The sequence below is a fragment of the Phyllostomus hastatus genome, unplaced genomic scaffold (assembly GCF_019186645.2).
Source record: "Phyllostomus hastatus isolate PE091 unplaced genomic scaffold, TTU_PhHast_1.1 phas_contig_196, whole genome shotgun sequence".
NCBI lineage: Eukaryota > Metazoa > Chordata > Mammalia > Chiroptera > Phyllostomidae > Phyllostomus > Phyllostomus hastatus.
The window spans coordinates 5,920,396-5,940,088 of NW_025333709.1; the positions used below are offsets into that span (position 1 = coordinate 5,920,396).

A 19,693-nucleotide genomic window follows, 5' to 3' on the forward strand; every position below is an offset into this window, starting at 1 on the left:
ATTAAACTGACGGCCGATGAAAACTGCACGGCAAAGCAGAGGTGCTATGAAGCTTGGTTGTCATGAAACTATGTGCGCAGGACCTGGCGCGGTACCTGGGACAAAGTAGCTACTCAGTAAACCCTTGACGCCTTCCCTCTGTCTTCCCTCTCCGGCTCTGCGCCACCAGCAGTCTTCAGCGGTTCGCCTCCAAAGACAGCACCAGAAACAGGCCGTTCTGGGTCCTCTCTGTCCTTGCTTGGAGAAGGAATGAGACAGCACACCCGCATCTTGGTTCGCTCAGCTGTCAGCTTGCACAGCACCATCCCTGCGCCCTGACCCAAACTCAGGGCACCTGGCCAATCTATTGGTGGGCCACCTGCCAGTTCACAAGACACGCTTGAGAAAGTGTCAGAGGATCGGGAGAGGGGGCAGAACAGGGGGTGCAGGAGGGTGAGAAGAAATGGTTAAGTTGGCTCCAGAGCCGAGAGTGCTAGGGAAGCTGGAAAGAGACAATGGCCCACCCCCAACGTTAGAAACAAGTGAGGGGATTCCAAGGGACTCCGGACTGCTGGCAGGGGGAAGCACAAGGCAGGCCTCCGCGGGGCGGATGGGCACCATCAGGGCTCTGTCGCTGTGGGGTGGTCAGACTGGGTCTCCGAGTCACACTCAGAAAAGCAGGTAAAATGACCGATAGTTAACGGACCTGTTTGGAATCATCAGAAATTTCTGAGGCCCTTCTTCCCACGACTAGAGAGTCTCGCCTTAGCCTTGTTAAGTTCTGGGGGCAGCCAGCATGACTATCACCCCCCCACTTTGCAGATGTGCAAACTGAGGCTTCAAAGCGGGCCTGTGTGTCTGGTCACTTAAGGGAGAGGTGGCTACCCGGAGAGATGAGTCTGCTCAGTGCTTTACAAATGGAACCCAGGGCTCTGCAGCCTGGGGTGGAGCCCCAGAAGCAGCGTTTTCTTTTTAAGCTCCGCAGGTGATTCTGATCATCACCCAGGTTTGGGAACCACTGAAACAGCACCCTAACCAACCCACTGCAGACAAGGAGACAGAGCCTTGGCGGAGGTGGAGGAATTTGCCCAAAGTCCCATAGCTGCTTAGTGGCTAAGACAAGGTCAGTGCCTCAGCTGACAGTCTCCAGGGCAGAACGCGCTTGCCAGCTCACCCAGGGACTGTTTACAGTTGGTCGTGACCACCTACAATATAGATAGGCTTCAGTCATTCAATAAACCTTTATTGGGTGCCTCTCTGGTGCCAGGCGCCAGGGAGACAGATAAACACAACAGGGTGCTTGGGCTTAGAGGGTGCGTGGTGTGAGGGGAGGGAGATGCACAGCCTCACCCCTGCAGGGTGGCGTGGCGGGGCTCCGAGGTCGGCCCGGTCCTTCTAGCCGGGGCCCTCCAACGTCGCTGTGGGCAGGCAAAAGCCGGAGGACTCACTTCCTGTTCACGCAAAGGGCACGAGAGGGCTTGTAAGTTCTATCCCCAAGGGAGGGGCGTGCTGGCGGGGAGGACCCAGGCTCCAGAGGGAGAGAAAAACAAGGAAAACAAAGCCTCCTTACAAGGAAGGTTGGTTCCTTTTGTTTGAATACGCCGCTCGTGTGCCGTGACTTTACACAGCTCAAGTTAGAATAAATGATTGTGAATGGAAGGTTTCTGAGGCTATTTACTGGGCGTATAAGAAACAATCTGACGTTACTAAAATATGTTAAGACCAAAATAGAGGCACCAGAAGAAAAGGCACAAGTCTTCATCACGGCACAGAGATCACAGCTGCCTTTGCTCACGGTGGGTGATAAACGTCAGTCCGAGTCGGAGCTGTGGGCGGACTGGCCAGGTCCGGGGCCCTGCTTCTGAGCCAGACAGACCTGGGCTGGGATCCCTGCCCCATCCCTCCCGAACTGTAAGACCTTGGACAGACTATTAAACTGCCCTGAGCCTCAGTTTCCCCATGTCAGAGATAATGCAAATGCCCTTTGTGTCAGTCACCCGTTGCCAGGGCGCAAACTACCCTGGGATTCAGTGGCTTCAGTGACGACGATGGTTTATCGCCCCTAGTTCCTGTGGATCGGGACTTCGGGGGCATTTCAGCTGGGTGCCTCTAGCTCGCGGTCTCTGGTAAGGCTGCCATCCAACGAACTGCCAGGGGATTCACTTCTGAACTGATGTTGACTGTTGGGGGGTGTTCTTCCCTTGGCCCCCTCCATGCTGCTGCCTCAGGGTCCGCATGGCATGGTATCTGGCCTCCCTCAGGAGGGAATCTGAGGGAGTGAGGGCCTAAGTAGAAGCTGCAATGCTTCTCAGGACCTCACTGGAGAAATCACACCCCATCTCACCTGCAGTACCCTAAGGGTTGCAAGGGTTAGCCCGGGAGAAGAGGGACGCAGGCTGACTACTGTATAGCCACGTGCTGGAAACAATCTAAGTGCCCATCAGGAAATGACTGGATCAAAAAACTGTGGTAGCCCTGGGCTGGTGTGGCTCAGTGGATTGGGGGCCGGCCTGCGAATCAAAAGGTCGCTGGTTTGATTCCCACTCAGGACACAGGCCTCGGTTGCAGGCCAGGTTCCCAGTGGGGGGCGCATGAGAGGCAATCACACATTGATGTTTCTCTCCCTTTCTCCCTCTCCCCCCTCTGTATAAAATCTTTTAAAAAACTGTAGCACATTTACACACGGAATACTACGCAGCAGAAAGAAAGAACTCCTCCCTTTCACAACAGCATGGATGGAACTGGAGAGCATCCTGCTAGGTGAAATAAGCCAGGCGGTGAAAGACAAATACCACATGACCTCACCTATAAGAGGAACCTAATGAGCAAAACAAAGAAGCAAAACAGAACCAGAGGCAGACAGGGAAACAAGGAAAAGACTGACAGCGACCAGAGGGCAGGGGACTAAGGGGTAAAGAAGGGGAAGAGTCTAACCAGGGACTGTGTACAAATGGCCCATGGACACAGGCACCAGGGTGGGGACTGCCTGTGGGAGCAGGGGGTGGGCGGGGCGGGGGAGGTCCACAAAGGGAAATTGGGACACCTGCAGCAGAACCACAAAAACAAAAAAAAACGAAGATTTTTTGCAGAGAGCTCAGTGACCACGCACTGCACTGCTTCCGGAGCAAGCACGGTGAGGACAAGGGGCACCCACCGCAGCTCTCCTCAGCAGGGCCCCGGGGAAAGAGCCCAGAGACAGCAGCTGGTGTGACGCCGCATCCAGCCACTGGGTTTCTGAGCCAAGAGGAGAAGCGGGTTTTCCGATTTGGCTCCTCGGGGTCCCTCTTTCCCTAGAGGAAATCCCAGTAGAGACAGAGGTGAGGGACCACTAGCTAGAACAAAGCAGTCACCGGACTTGAAGTAAACAGATGTCTCGGGAGGAAGGGCGGAGAAGCAGGGAGAGGATTCTAAGGGTCAGGCTGAGGAAGTCACTTTCCTTTTGCTGGAGCAGAACATGAGGAGCCACTGAGAAGCCTGGAACAAGAGTGACTTCGTTCAAACCCACGGGTCAAGGTCATTCTCATGGCTGTGTGTGCAGCAGGCGGCGGAGGTCCGAAGGAAGCAGGCTGTTGGGGCAACCTGAGCAGTGTGGGAAAGGAGAAGAGGCCCAAGAGACACGAGAGACAGGTGGCTGGGAATCCCACCCATGAGCAGCCTGCAGATGCAGGTGACTGGAGGATTAAGGAGGCTCAGGCTCAGACGCAAGTGCAAGTGCCAGTGACCGCCTCCCCCCGGCCTGACCTCGGGCCGTGCGTCTACTTCAGCCTATCGTGTGGGAGGCCTGAGAACGTTCGGCGTGACTTGGACGCAGAACTTGAAAACAATGAGTCTGTCTTTCCTCGTTTCCAGCTCTCCAGCGTGGAAAGCGGATGCCGCGAAGGGCCAGACGGGATGGAATGCGTGTGGTTCTGAGCTCAGCCCCGAGGCCCTGCTCTACCGCCAAGCTCCCTCCCCAGGCTGGGTGCTGGGAGGGAGGGCTGTCTCCCTCAGTGCTGTCGGTCGGAGCCTCGCTTCCCCATCACATCTGTTCTGACCGCTCCCCCAGCCCTGTCTGGCCAGAACCGACCTGCTCTCAGCACCCTGGACGGAGTCCCTCCTGACAGCTAGGGTGCCGTGGTACCCTGCCACCTGAGGGCAGATACCGTGTCCCTGGGGACTGTTCATCTCTACGGGGAATGCTATGACTTTGCCCTCTGAAAACGTTTGACAAATAATCTTCTCTTCCCATTTCATGAAAAGCCAGCAGTGTTAGTATGCCCTGGGAACTTGTTATAAATCCAGGGCCCTACCCCGCCCGGATCCACTGAGTCAAGACTCTCCAGGTGATTTATATGCACAAACCAACTCAGAGAACAGGCTCTTTTTGCATGAACACAGCATAAGATTACATCAGCTTTTGAAGCCAATTGCGTTAACTGTGGACCCTGATTCCAGTCACGGGAAATCCATTTTTTCCCCACGCTCACTGGGAAGTCACATCTTCCTATATTAGTTTTACTGAAGCAACCAACAGTCCAGCTACACGCTGCTGAGTCATGCAAGTGCCCAGACTAAGATCTTGAGGACAAAACCCCAATCACGTTCACCTCTGTGTTTGGTGCCGAGCAGGGCCCCAGTACATAACAGTCTTATGTAAGAAGAAAGAAAAGGAAAAAAAAAAAAGCCAACATCAGCTGAAACCATGAACACCTGACTTGTGCTATGGAACAAGTCCAGTGGGCTGGCTCGGTCCGGGCTCCGTGTCAGGGACTGGATCCTCCCTCTGCCCCCTTGGCGGCAGCTGGGGGCCTGGGCAGGCACCCCCGTGTCCTCAAGTGGTTGTCAGTGTCGCTGGGGGCTCCTCTTCCTCATTAAAGTGGCAGCGGTCAGAGTCCTCTGGACTTCGGGGGATACAAGGGTTTTTGTTTGTTTTTTTCCGAACCTTCAGCAAATGGCCCCTCCAGTCTCATTAGCCCTAATGGAGTTATTCACTCGTTTCTGAGCCCATCACCGAGGCCAAGAGGAAATATCCTGATGTGTTGAAGCCAACGAGGACCCACTTCTGGAGCCGAGAGTGGCTGGAAACGGAGGCGGACTCCAACAGCAGGAGGAAGTCAGGCAGCCCTCGTTGCTGGGAGAAGGGACCTGCATGCGGGGGAGGCCGCAATGCTCAGCGGCTGGCTCTGCATTTCCATTTCCTTTGAATCTTGCAACTGTGTTTCAGGACGCCCGATGTTACCAGCAATCACTTGCGTGGGTTATGGCCAGAAAACCTTTCTATTTTTAAATGACACACAAATGATTATGCTCCGTCACATTGTTTCAGTGATCGACTTTAAAGGGCCCTGGCTCACCTCCTCCTGGAATAATAAAGCAGTCACAGGAGCTCCTTGGGCCCCTCCAAAAACCACTCCGCAGCGGTTTGCCACCCATAATAGAGGGTGCACTTGAAAGGCAACATCCAATGACCAGTTCTGGCTGAAGGCTTTTGTGTTTTTCGAAAGTTCAATAAGCAGCAGAAGTGACCACAATGAGTCTGAAACTTTATAGCATGCGTCTTCAGGAGACAAAGTGCCTAAAACTAGATGGAAAGACTTGTAATTTTTTAAATTAAAAACTGTAGACAGGAGAGGTAGCAAAGCAAAATAAGCATGAATCCTACGTTTTTGTTTCAAAAATAAAACCCGAGGTATGGGGAAAATTGTACTATGGAATTCAGAAGTCTGCTCTGGCCATACGCTGCTGTCTTGCACGTTCACTGTGCCTGCTGTCCTCCAGCCAAAGGGCTCCCGACGACCGGTCACGTTTCGCTGGGCGAGACGGAAAACCAATGAGGCCGAAGGCGGGCAGGGGAGGGGCAATTTCCTGCCCTCACCTCGGGAGCGGAGGGCAAACTCACCACCACCACCGGTCGCTTTAGACCCACACTGCTGACCTAGGTGCTGCGTGGTGGGGGAAGGTGGGAGGATCAGCACTCGCCATTACCGCCTCCCAAAAAAACGACTGAACACCCAGACCTGGCCCGTGCTCAGGAAGGTGGTCGGCGGTGTGATCTGCACAGGAGGCAGGCAGCAGACTCGGTTCCCGGCCTCACCCATCCTACCCCCGAATCGGACGGTCTTGTAGGGGTCCTGGCTCTACCACAGACTGCAGGAGGCCTTGGTGTTATCAATGACCCTATCAATGACTCTCAGCGTCAGTGTCCTCATGTGTAAAGGCGGGACAACAATAGCCCTGTCACACACTGGAGTGAGGAAAAAAGGACCCCCATGTGACCAGTGCCTGGACACGTCCAGGCCAGAGCAACGCCACAAAGACCATCCCCTCCCTGCCCCTGATCAGCTCCCACGGAGTGCTCCCACGTTACACACACAGCTGAAGTGTGCTGCAAGTTTTCCCCCGACTCCCATGAAATGCCTGCGGCACTTGGCTTGTACAGTCAGTCGTGTGCATGTGTGTGAGGTCACGCCTTTGAATACTGCAGTGACTGGACTAAACAGAATGAAAATCCTCAAGTTTTCAAGTAGATGTAAAAACACCCCCAAATGACCAGAAAGAAGAGCATGGCCTCACCTCTCACTGAACGTGAGCGTGAAGTCCAGTTGGGCAGTTCGGTTGGGCAGACTTCAGTCAATCACAGCCTTTGCAGCAACAGCAGCGAAAACAGAAACCTCTCCTGGACTGAAAGGCGCTTGAGGGTGGAAATCTCTTTTATTTTCTTTATATTTTCCTGAAGAATATGGAGAAAGTATGTTCTCCCTAGAAAACATCAGCACACGTGAGGAAGATGCTGACAAGAAGGATGAACTCGATTACCTTGAAGGGCTTACAACCTTGAAAGGCTTATTAAGACGATGTCAGGCCCTGGCCAGGTGGCCCAGCTGACTGGAGTGTCAAAGGCTTCGGGGTTTGATTCCCGGGCAGGGTGCGCACAGGAGGCAACCAATCGATGCTTCTCTCTCGCATCAGTGTTTCTCTCTGCCTCTCCCCCTTCCTCTCTCTCCCAAGTCAATAAACATACCCTCAGACGAAGATTTAAAGAAAAGGGATTCTTAATTGCTATACAATGAAACGTATAAAAATCAAAGTAGAGTAAGATTGGACGCACCGCCTAATTCACACGGCAATCACAATTTTTAAACTTTCTTAGATTTCAAATCACTCCTGCCCAGCGTCACCCTGCCCTGGAGATGGGCGGTCTCCCACAGGGTCTGACGCTATGACTCCGTCCCCTCTGGCAAGACCCTTTTTCTCTCTGGCCTTCGGTGTCCTTACTCACACAGGACGTGAAACAATGAGTTTTCTAAAATTTCCTACAGCTGTAAAATTAGGTGTCCAAAACTCCTGCTCACAGCAGAAATTGCGAAAGGCGCCCTGCCTGGGCCAACCTGAGGGACGTGGACGAGAACAGAGCTGCCCTTCCTCAACCACGTGACCTGTTAAACACTAAAACACCGGGACCAGATGGCTGTCATTCAGGGCAGGAAGGGTAACGGCCATCCGAGAGGTGCTGCTGGGGAACTCTGGGCGATGCAGATGCAGGTACTTTCTGGAAGAGCAGCATTCTGTCCTGTTCCCGTGTAGCAAATGCAAAGCGCCCACCGTACCAGGCACTGTGCCTTGGCACAAAATCATGACACAGCCATGACCAAGACCCAGCCCGGCCCTCGTGATGAGCACGGGCTGGCTGGCTGGCAGAGGGAGGACATTTGGAGCGGAGGGAGGAGCTCCGGGCAGAGGGACCTACCTGTGCAGGTGCACAGGAAGGCAGAGCAGCACGCGGCACACAGGGTGAGTCTCTGTGCGCAGGGGCAGAGCGCCCCCCGAAGGCTGGCAGGAAAGGACCGGGGGGGGGGGGCGGGGAGGCGCTGCCATGCGGCCCCTGAAATGCCAGGCCACGGAGTCCGGACCGGAGTCCGGACAGCACAGTGACCTCGCAACTCCACGTGACTGAGTGCGCAGGAAACTTCACACCACCCCTGATGCTACGGATAAATACCCTTTGTGTTCTGTAACCAGAAGGAAGATGGCTGAAAGAAGAATCCCCGCAAAAAGTAGATTAAATAAATTTATTTGCACAAGAAAAACGTCTGAACATCAGGTACAAGTCCGATGCGCAATGATCCAACAACAGTCACGACCCGCCCCCAGGGCGCTCGGGCGCAGTGCGCAGGCGCGGGTCCTGGGGCGCACGGCCGGCCACGGGGCCGACTCGCGAGGCCTCCCCCCAGCCTCCCACGGCGCACGACGACCATGATACAGGGATAAAAATGCAGTATCACACACTCACCGCTCGGTGAGCTATCGATGCAATATAAACAGTTTAGGTCCTTTTTTACAAAATGAAGAAAATATATTTCTATTACAGCTTTATTCCAAGCATTTTCCGTTAGATACAGCTTTACATATTTTCACTCACTAGAGATAGCAAAAGGCTTGCCTTCTTTCGTATTTGTAGATAAAAATATATTACTTGTCTAAATGTTTGTACTCTGAAGCATACTTTGCCATGTGTGAGTCCCGATGAAGAAAACGAAAATGTGTTGTGGCAAAATCCTGGCTGACGGTCAACACTTGGAGAGTTTCCATGTTTGTTTAAAAAAACTGACACCTGGGTAACAAAGACGCGAGGGCATTCAGGAGAACCAACCGACATCAGTCCTTTCCAGTGACGCCGTCCGTCCGTTCCAGGGAATGGGCCTTCCGTTCCGCACTCAAAGCGTGCGGCCCGAGGCTGGGTTCCTTCCCGCCCCAGGAGCGGCCCGCGGCCCGCGGCCCCGAGGCAGCCCGTGAGGACCTAGCGAGCCGGGGGGACGGTGTCAGCTGAACTACAGGGACGGTCGCTGGGAAAACGAGTGGCGAGCGGCGGGCGGACTGACCGGTCCCCGGGAAGGCCGCGCTCACTGCACCGCACACACGGAGCTCCTGGGGGGGCTCCCAGTTCTCGACAGCGGTTCCTGGCTGTAGTTCACAATATCCGCCTTCACCACCCTCTGCCGTAAAAGAAAACAGAGCTATTATCAGGACATCGGAACATTTAGAAAGGGCTCCTTAAAGTGTATTTTTATGTTCTGAACTTAGGTGAACTCCGTCACAAACGAAGCAGGAGCTGATAGCCAAAGGGCCAACCAGGACAAACATGCAGAGCCGGGGCTGGGGGGGGAGGGCCTGGGTGCTTTTCAAGTGTCTAACAACAACTTCTTTATTGAGTCTTCCCTGATTTTATGCCGTAAGCGTGAGGGTATCACAAGTCTAATAAAAACCCGACAGATCAGTATGAAATATTAAACCCTGGTTATAACTTAAAGCAAAGGAACTGAAATTAATCATTCATATATTTCAACTGATAGATAAGACTTTGTTACTTCAAAGTAAAAAAATGTCATTATTTATTAACATTTCCATAAGCCACTATCCCTAGCCATAACATTTCTGAGAATGTGTACAGCAATCAGTGAGTTAGTGAGAAGAGGTGTAAATGTTAAAGAGGGAGCACATACGAAGGAGAAATATTTTTAGCAACCCAATATTTAAAACTTTGCCAGTTTTTAAAACTTTCCTCCCAAATCCCTTACTTTCAAACAGCTCACTAATGGGTTATGAATAATGACTAATAAAATATAGAATGAGAAATTTAGAAGATTACCGCATACTCATTTTTAAAATAATTTAAACCAAAAGATACTTTTAACTCTTCCTTCCTTCCCTCTAGCCCACATTCAAGGATTATTTTAAGTGATAAATTTAGCAATATGCCCTAATATTCCTAAGTAATGATTTAAATTAAAACAAATACTTCACTGTTTTCAATGCTTTTACTTAGTCTGCACAAACAAGCATACAAAGAAGTGTAATTCAAGGCAAATTTTAAAAATACTCTTTCAATTACCAGGCTATTCCAGGAAAAATGGTAAGGAATGAATAATGAAATAACTGCCTTACTTCTCCACTTCACTGCACATGTAATAAACACAACCATAAAGACAAATACGTGTGAAAGTAACTGAAATGTTATTTTAATTTGTTCCCAATTTCTTGTTTAATTCATAAGTCTCCTGGCAAAGGATCAATTTTTCAAAGTTCTAAAACAGGACGTATGCAATATGAATTCTAATAATGTACAATAATCATTTGAACTTCTCTATTCATAAGGGGAAAAGAACAAGATAGCATTCACGAGTTCTCGCCACCCCCGCCCCAGCCCGCAGTTGCAACAATTCATCCGTTAATACCTGCACTACTGCACTGAACAGAGTCTACTCTGAGCAGAGTTGGCGCGCGGGCGGTCTTCGTCCTGGTACTTCACTACCTCTGCCCTGACAACATGCTGCCGATCCCGTGCAGCAGGAATGAGATGGAGAAGGAAAAACAGAAAAGCGTGTTCAATGGTTGAAAATAGAAGGGGAACACCAATATAGAAAAAGAAATATACACATAAATTTAACCACGTCACAAAAGAAAACAGCAGAATGGAGACATACAAAAAGAAAGAAAATAAAGATTTAAGAAACACTATTCTTTATAATTCTATTTAATTGTTAAAATAGACACATCTACTGAACTTCCTACAAGTTGTGAGTTCTAGTTTTGATATCACAATTACAAATAATATGTATAATTTACAGTGTTTCAGAGAAAAAACAAGAATTATGCTGCCTTTCTATGCTAAAGTGCAGTAAAAATATTGACTCCATTTCCTTCAACAAACATTACTGGGGATCTACCACGTGCCAGTCCCTCTACACTGGGGACATACAGGTGAGTTACACTGGGTCACGTGCCAGTCCCTCTACACTGGGGACGTACAGGTGAGTTACACTGGGTCACGTGCCAGTCCCTCTACACTGGGGACGTACAGGTGAGTTACACTGGGTCAGTTCACAAGCTGCTGTGGTCCTAATGGGAAGAGAAATAGGTACACAGGTAGGCACTTTACTAGCGGACTTATAATATGTTTGGTAATGTGGAGGATGGAGGGACTATTTTTCTGTGGAGGTGGGGAGAGGACGCATCTATCAGAGGAAGCCATACGGCATTGACAATTGTTGCATATTTAACAATACTTACTGCTTGTCAACGAGCTCCTGGTGCTGCTTACTGCCCCATTCCTCACAACCCTGGCATCCACGTTCCAAATTCCATATAAAAATAAACAAGTTCAAAATGTCCTTTTCTATCATTGAAAAAAAATCCTGACATACAGTACAGTACTTAAGTACAACAGCTGTTTTTTTCAAATACCTAAGAGTTTTGCTAAATAAAGAATCAATGCTCTGATAGGTTTTTATTTGCTATCATCCTTAGACTGAAAAGACTGCACATAACAAGTAAGCGTGACAGAGATAACATGCTCTCCAAGGATTTAAACGTGAAACTATCCCTCCTTTTTTTCCATTTCAAATAAGATTTCAGAAAACCCTTGCATCGTGACAGCATGTAATAACTAACACGTGCAGAAAAACAGGTGAAGAAGGCTGTTGGCTGTGGTAACATTTATGAGGACTGAACACACAGACAACTGGGAGAGAGGGAGCAGGGCGCTAGTGTATCAGCCTTGAGCGGGCTCTGCCGCAGTTCCCCCGCAAGCGGCATTAGCTCTCGGACAAGACTCATGATTTACTAGGCACTCAGCCCGATGCTATCAAAAGAAGCATTACTGACTGCAACACGAGGTACTGGGGGACAGGCATGTCAGCGAAAAGCTCAACACCATTATCTGCCCTCCCCGAAACCTAATTGTTTCATGACAAACTGTGTGTAACCATAAAGAAAGGGGGTTTTCATAATCAGTAAGCAACACATTAATCCTCCAGAATGTTGGTTTAAACCCCATCCTATAAACACAACCAAGTTACTGACCTCGCTCTGGTCAAGACATTTGGTCAAAGGACTGACTAACACAAACGGCTTGGGTATTCCCCATTAATTTTCATCGAATTCACGAAGAACTAAAAAGGCAACATCTTTTGTGCGGGCCTTGGTTGTTTGACATGAAGCTTTACACAACGTTCCTGGACTGGAAGCCAGGGCCCAGGCTTTGCTAGGAGGAACGGAACAGAATTTCCACGCCATGAACTTCATGACAGGTGACTTCACAGCAGACGGCTTGTTTAAAAGCCATTCACTGATGTTTTCAGAGAAAATGCTACCTAGAAAACACCCACTTTTATTTTTGGAGCCACAGAGTACCCCCAGTTATTCTCTGCTGTCAGTCAGCGGAGTGAACATAACGAAGCGGCCCTGCAGGAAAAGCGGATTTGTGTTTGAACGCGGCTTTGACCCTGCTATGACAGAGAGGAGCTACAAAGAGATTAGATATTGAGACTACGCATTTTCTGTTTAGGCCACCTAATGCATCGTGAAAGAGCTGAATGCTGAACTTCTGAGACAACAGCATTAGTCATTTTTTTATCCTCCAGATTGAACTACTGTGTAAACAAAAAAACCTGCACAATCTGGGAAACCAGGCATTTATTAACCATTCCTAACTTTTACACTATCTCAGAGGAGAGTGGTTGGGACAGAGAAAAGAGAGGACAGATTAATGATGAAAATAAAACTAGTAACTAAACTGGGAATTGTGAGACATGAAACGAGGGTACACTTATTGTTTAAATATCTGCCTGCCCCCACTTATGCTGGGGGTTCCCTGAGGACAAGGGCTTCAACTTACTCATCTCCGTCTCCTCAGGTTCCGGTGTGGCCCCTGGCACAGAGGAGACCCTCAAAAAAATGTCTGCTGTATTCATAAACTGCATTCCCTTTCATTCCCCCCTCTTCCCCTTTCTCTGCCTTACAAAACTTGCACGATATGTTGATAACTCACTTTACATGACCCCCACACAGGAATGATCTAGGTTAGAACTAAAACAATCCCTTTAAATAATCAGTGGATGGCACTAAGACTAAAAAGCCTTATTACAAATATTTGTCATCAACGAAATTATCGTAGCATCCATTTTCACACGACTGGTAAGTGTCTACATTTTCCTCCTTTTCTATAAAACAAATAAAAATACTTTTAAACATTACACCACATTCCCTCAGGAATATTTTAAAAGGCATAAAACCCACACAAACTGGGCACAAGCTCGCTCGCTCTCTCCCCCTCCACTCCCTGCCTCCCTCCTTCTTTTCCTCCTCCTTTCCTTTTTTCTTCCTCCCCCGTCTCCATATATATTTTTTATTTTATATACACATTGCATATGTAAACAAAAAACATAAAATCTGAACTTATCTTTTTTCCCCTAGTCCATGACATCCAAATGGCCAAGAAGTACATGAAAACGATGCTCAACATCACTAATCGACAGGGAAATACAAATCAACACCAGAAGGAGCTATCACCTCATACCTGTCAGAACGTCTACCATCAAGAACGCAAGAGATGTCTTGGCAAAGATGCTGAGAAAAGAAAACCCTTGTGCACTGTTGGCAGGAATGTAAAATGGTGCAGCCACTATAAAAAACACTATGGAGATTTCTCTAAAAATTAAATATAGAACTACCACACGATCCAACGCTTCCAATTCTGGGTACCCAAAGAAAATGAAAATACTAATTCAAAAGGATATATGCACCACTGTATTTATCACAGTGTTATTTCCAACAGCCAAGATATGGAAACAGCCAGAGTACCCAACAATAGGAGAATGGACACATAAAATGTGGTTTACACACACGCAGACGTACGTACAATGGAATTATTACTCGGCCGTGAGAAAGGAGGACATTCTGCCATTTGCTACAACATGGGCGGACCTGGAGCACGTGACTTTAAGTGACGTTAAGTCACAGAGAGAAAGACAAATGCTGTATGGTATCACTTATAGGTGGAATTTTAAAAAGCCAAACTTGTAAACAACGGAGAATAAAAGGGTGTTTACCAGGAGATGAGAGGTGGGGGATATTTCACCCTTTATTTCACCCTTAAATGTCATTTAAGGGTGAAAACTTACAATCAGCAGTAAATAAGCCCCAGAGATATAACGAAGAACAGTACAGCGAATAATCAAACCTGCTAAGAGCCTAGAACTTAATTATTCCAGCTACTAGAAAGAAATCATTACGTGACGCTACAGAGGTACTATCACCACAACAGCATTCACATTACAATGCACAAATGTACCAAATTAGCATGCTATGCATCTTAAATTTACACATTATATGTCAAAAACATTTCAAGTTTAAAAAAAAACACTGTGCTTAATTAATGTGGCTTGCCAAGTGTATTCCTAGAAACATCTTTTTAAGAAATGAACTTTCAAAAATGTTCCTACTGAGAAATGTTCATTGTGAAATCAATAATTTAATTGGCAAAGGCGGCAAATCCATCAGGTTCAGGAAAGAAAACTGGGGCTTCTCCACATAAAGGATTCTGACAAATAGAGAAAGGTTCTAGTATCTTGAATTCATCTTCCAATGAATGGATTCAAAGTACTGGGTTGGCCAAAAAGTCCGTTACATTTTTTCCATGCGATGGCTCTAGTGGTTCTTAGTTGTCTTCAACTTCATTCGGAACAATTTTGTTAGACTGTATTGTGGCAGCTGTCATATAAGCGTGCATTAAAAAACTTACTAAAATTGGTAAATGTGCCGCCACTTTAATATTGAAGGTGGAAGAAGACATGTAACATTTTCAGGGTATTATGCTTTATTTCAAGAAAGGTAAAAATGCAACTGAAATGCAAAAAAAAAAAAGATTAGTGCAGTGTGTTAGAATGTTCAAAGTGGTTTCTGAAGCACTTTATTGACATTTTGGCCCAGTAATTCTCCGCTGCGGGGCTGTCTTACGCATTGGAAGATGTTTAGCAGCACCCTGGCCTCCACCCACTAGCAGTCAGCAGCGGGAGGTAGCCAACATACTCAAAATATCCCAATCAATAAAGTTATTGGTAAAAATGAAAAAATGTGTCTTTGTTTTACAGAAAAAGTGTAATACACTTTTTGGCCAACCCAATAGATACCATGGACAAACTGAAGACTGATGGAAACCTCGCTGTGTAGGAAACAAGATGAGGCTCTACCAAACACGGCGGGGGGGACAGGGAGGTCGGAGAGGTAGGCTGTTGACACAGCGGATACTCTTCAGTTAAATACGCCTAGATGTTAAGTCTGATACAAGTGGACTGTGAATGTTGACAAAGCTTCTCGCTTCCATAAAGTTTTGCCTCTCAGAAGTATCCAATGTATTTCATCTCTCTCGAGTTTTCACTGCAGCTGAGCACCGCCCCAGAGCCCAGGCACAGCACACTCTCCCCCAGCAGGCCCGCCCACCCCTGGGTCTCCCCCTCCTCCACTCCTGGGGGTGAGAAGTGCCAGTGTCTTGGACTTCTCTGCTCTTTCATCCAGTCTTTCCATAAGACCTACTGATTCTTCTCAGAAGTGTCTCTTGTGTCCATTCTCTCCCTTCCACTCCGATTCTGCTGCCTATCACACTGAGGGCAGTAACCTACCTTCTTGCTTCAATCTCTTTCCACTAGACCACACAAAAATATCCCATTAGATTAATCCTACCTAAAAACTGCTTTCCTTTATTCCTCTGCTTCAAAAATTATTTCCCACTGTCAAATGTTAGATAAAATTTATCACCTTGGCATTCATAAATCTCCATAATCTTTTCTCAAATTCCTTTTACACTCCAACACAAATAGTCATTTATTTTAAGCAAACTGCTCTTTTTTTTTTTCCAAAATACAACTTAAGGTTGTATTCAACTTGTTCATGCCAGCTTCTCTCCCAGTCATTTTCTTAACCCCTGCGCCCCCCTCCAGACTGCCCGGCAAGCGCCGCACCCCCCCGCACCCCCCCCCCCCGCAGTACGGTGGAGGGGAGAAGTCCGGGGACGCTGCTGCAGGACCTGGGCCTGCCACTGCCTCCTCGCAGGCAAGTGAGCCCAAAGCTACCTAACGGGCCCGTAAAATAACGTGAAATGCCACCTGCTCCACAGAGTTGTTATGGGGGCTGGCGGAGATAACACCGTGCCTGGCACATAACATTGATACACTGATTTTCTTCACTGAAGGCAAGGACTACATCTTAAACTCCTTTAAATCACTGTCAGACCCACCCCTCTACCACATAATATGATGTATGATCGATACATAATCTATAATTATTTGATCATCATTCATAGACTCTCTAATTAACCAGACATCGTTTTTCAAACACCATTTAGAAATAAAAACTAAAAAGCAGAGGATGTACTTGGTCCGCCAAGTTCTATGTAATCAAGCAAAATATCTTCACACTGTTCCTGGTTAAGTGCTAAAATAAATGTCTTTTGAATAATGAAAAATGAAAGTAACAGGTTTTCAGAGACCCAAGGATTTTAATCAAGTCCTAAAACTAGCCACATCAGCATAACAATTTTTAATAAATAATTGCTTTAATTGTTTTAAAACACATACACACACACAATGACCATAAAAATAAAATTCTGAACTATGTCAAAAAGAACTAAAGAGAAATTTAAGGATGGGGAAAATGGGGAGGAAATGAAGTAGAAGAGGATTCTGGAAAAATGTAATGTATTTTTGCTTCTAAGCAAACCACTTGTGAAGCGTAACTTCCAACTGCAGGCCCTTGCTCTGAATCTTCATCCTACCGAACATGGAACCTGGTGTACCATTATAGTGGTGTTTTTAAATGCTTCCTGTTGGTTTTCATGTTTATCTCCTAATATTCGAAAACTAACTAGGACTAGTGAAAGAATTCAGAAATCCTCAATAATCAATCCATTATTAAATTAACAATAAAATAACATCAATAGTTAATATAATTAAAGGATGTTTAAGAATATAGAGTGTACAGACTTTTAAAAACTTGAAAAAATACTGTTTTACCAAAGCAAACATGGAAGACACCAAATGGAGAAAACTCTAATTAAGACTTACTTTAAAAAATAGTTGGAATTTTGTATAAAATGTTTTAAAAATATTGTACAGTAATCCTGGAAGAACTTAACTAGAAAACAACAATATGGTCAGCACCTTAACCCATTATTTAACCACTGGTGAAATTTATATTATATTAATCTCATCTTTCCAACAAAAAGGACAAACTGAAGTTTCAAGGGTATAATTTGACAAAAAGTTAACATCCTCCATCTTCTGCAATAAACAGTGATTCATTCATACACACAATCTACTTCTAGGAATTTTAGTGATATGTACATAGAATACATAAATGTGCAAGAATTCAGGGGTAACAATTAATATCTTTTAGGAAATAAATTATCTTTTAAAATATAAAGTTCAATATAATCACCTGGGACTGTTCTATTTCTGCTTTGTTTAACTTGATTCCAAGGATTTCAGCAGCAACTTTCTGAAAACACAGGAAGACCTACATACCAAAAATAGGTTTAAATGATTTAAAACAGGCATGCTTAAGTTACCTTCAAATAAATTAAAGTTTCCAAACAACGATAAACAGCAAGAATTGCAAAAATATGATATGCCAGGTTATTTCAAAAATAGCTTTATTTGTCAAATACAGCAAGACTTTAAGTGTAATAACTTTTTAAATGATTAAACCCATGATTTGAAAATTCATGAAATTCAGTGAATTGGTCTAAACACATACATTAATCCCTAAACACTTACATTTTTAAAGATTTAACATAAGACGATTAATTACAACTCCCACAGTAAAAAAAAAACAAACAAAAAAAAACTAGCAGCACCAACCGCTGCAGGTGCTGCAGAAAACGAGGATACAGCGGTCTGCACTTTACCGCCTGGGTTTCCACTGCCGACTCTACATCCGTCTTCTGAGCTGGCTTCAGCCTATTTCTTTACTATCCCTTTAATAGTCTTTGTGGCTCTCATCAAGTCAATTAATTCTCTACACTTCTTGAGCAAAACAACTTAGAAATCCTTACTGTATTTTATCAGTTCAGAATAAAGACATATTTTACTCCATTATTTGCAAATAAAACTCTTACAAACATTTTTCTATGAACAGCCTTTTCATACATGGTTAGCTTATGCTGAGTGCACTCTGATTCCCAGAGCTGCAAGCCAGAGACTGCCTTAATGGGTAACTTGTCTTTACCTCGTAAGTGCACTATCATGTTCTTATCCCTACTTATCTCCAGATTACTTACTGAATATTTATCACAATTTTATTTAATTTTGATTTCTAATCAAAAAGAGACACTTACTCTGAAAGGCTCATGCCATTTGCACCTCACAAACTACTGTATATTATGGATCGCTGATGAGCAATGCTTAGGGAAAACCAGGAAAGTTAGTGTGGTGCGATAGAGAGAAAGAGGGGGACTGTAAAAGAAAATGAGCAAAGAGATTGACAAGGTACAAATCATGTAAGATCTGGTGGACTCTGGTTTTTACTCTGAGTGAAGTAGAAGCCATGGGGGGTGGCTGATGTGACTCCTATTTTAACAGGTTCCATCTGGCTGCCGGACTGCGTATTCACCAGAGAAGGTCAGGGTACAAAAGAAGAAACCAGCCCTGGCCACCATGGTCCATTGGAGTGTCATCCCATAAACTGGGGGTCATGGGTTCAAATCCCGGTCAGGGCACATGGCTAGGTTGAGGGTTTGGTCCTGTAGTAAGGGCGCATGCGAGAAGCAACCAATCCATGTTCTTCTCCAGCACTGATGTTTCTCCCCCTCTCTCCCCCTCTCTCTAAAATCAGTAAGCATGTCCTCAGGTGAGGATAAAAACAAAACAAAAAAAAGACACCAGTAAAGACACAAAATAAGAGATGACGAAGGCTTAAAACAAAGTCATAGCAGTGCAGATGGTAAAAAGTAATCATATTCTAGACACATTTAAAGACAGAGCCAACAGGACTTGGTGATAGACACAGATGTGGGGTGTCAAAAAAACAGAGGACTCAAGGATGACTCCCATTTAATATTGGCCTTAGCAACTAGTAAAGGAACTGTCATTTATTGAAGTGGGAAGTCTGTGAAAGATTTGAGGAGGAAATAGCAAGAGCTCAATTCTGGATCTAAATTAACTGGGACTGCCTATTAGACATCTAAGTGGAGGTGTCAGGTGGGCAGCTGAATATTGAGTATGGTCAAAGCAACGAGACTAGAAAGGACAGCAAGGAAATTAATTTAGAAAAAAGAAATGCACGAAGACTGGGCCCAAGGGCACGCCAATATTTAAAAGCTGGAGAGATTAGAAATCAGTAGAGTGGACTAAAAAAGAGTACTTAGCAAGGAGAAAAACCAGGAGGTACAGTATCCTGGAAGTTAAGTGAAGAAAGCATTTTAAAGAGAAGAGTAATCAACTATTTTACATGCTGCAACTAAGTCAAGTAAGATGAGAACTAAGAACTGGCCAGTGAATTTAGCAAAAAGGTGGTCATCGGTGACCTTGATAATAGCAGTTTGGGTGAAATATTAAGGACAAAAGCCTGACTGTTCAAGAGAAACTTGGAGGAGAGAAGTAGAGACAACTGTTTCAGAACAGTCCACTGGAAAGCAGGGGGAAGAAGGTGAGAGCTAGAGAAGATGTGGAATCAAGAGTTTTCTTGTTTTTAAGACAAGAGAAGTCATACTATTTGGTATGCTGACAGAATAATCCAGTAAAGAGAAAAGGCGATCACGCAGGAAGGGGAGAAAACCGCTAAGCAATGCTCATCACTAGGCAACAAGCCGGCCCCAGCTGGGAGCACGAGCAGTTCATCCCACAGTGAGGGCAGAGGAGACCGAAAACCTGGGAGCGGACACAGGGCGGCAGGGAGAGTGGGGTAA

General features: G+C 46.2%; 1 protein-coding gene across 2 annotated transcripts in view; it reads right to left on the minus strand.

The window, feature by feature from the left end:
• Positions 1-8,023: 8,023 nt before the first annotated feature.
• Positions 8,024-19,693, minus strand: part of RAB28 (RAB28, member RAS oncogene family) — an 82,323-nt gene continuing 70,653 nt past the window's right edge. Inside the window, exons 6-8 of one of the 2 annotated variants that reach the window (XM_045834670.1) lie at positions 17,227-17,304; positions 10,191-10,285; positions 8,024-8,951 (exon numbers count right to left, since the gene is read on the minus strand). In XM_045834670.1, the coding sequence (XP_045690626.1) occupies positions 10,196-10,285; positions 17,227-17,304 (168 nt within the window). In that variant the 3' untranslated portion in view covers positions 8,024-8,951; positions 10,191-10,195. The remainder of the gene's footprint in view (positions 8,952-10,190; positions 10,286-17,226; positions 17,305-19,693) is intronic. The other variant, XM_045834669.1, reaches the window with a different exon arrangement.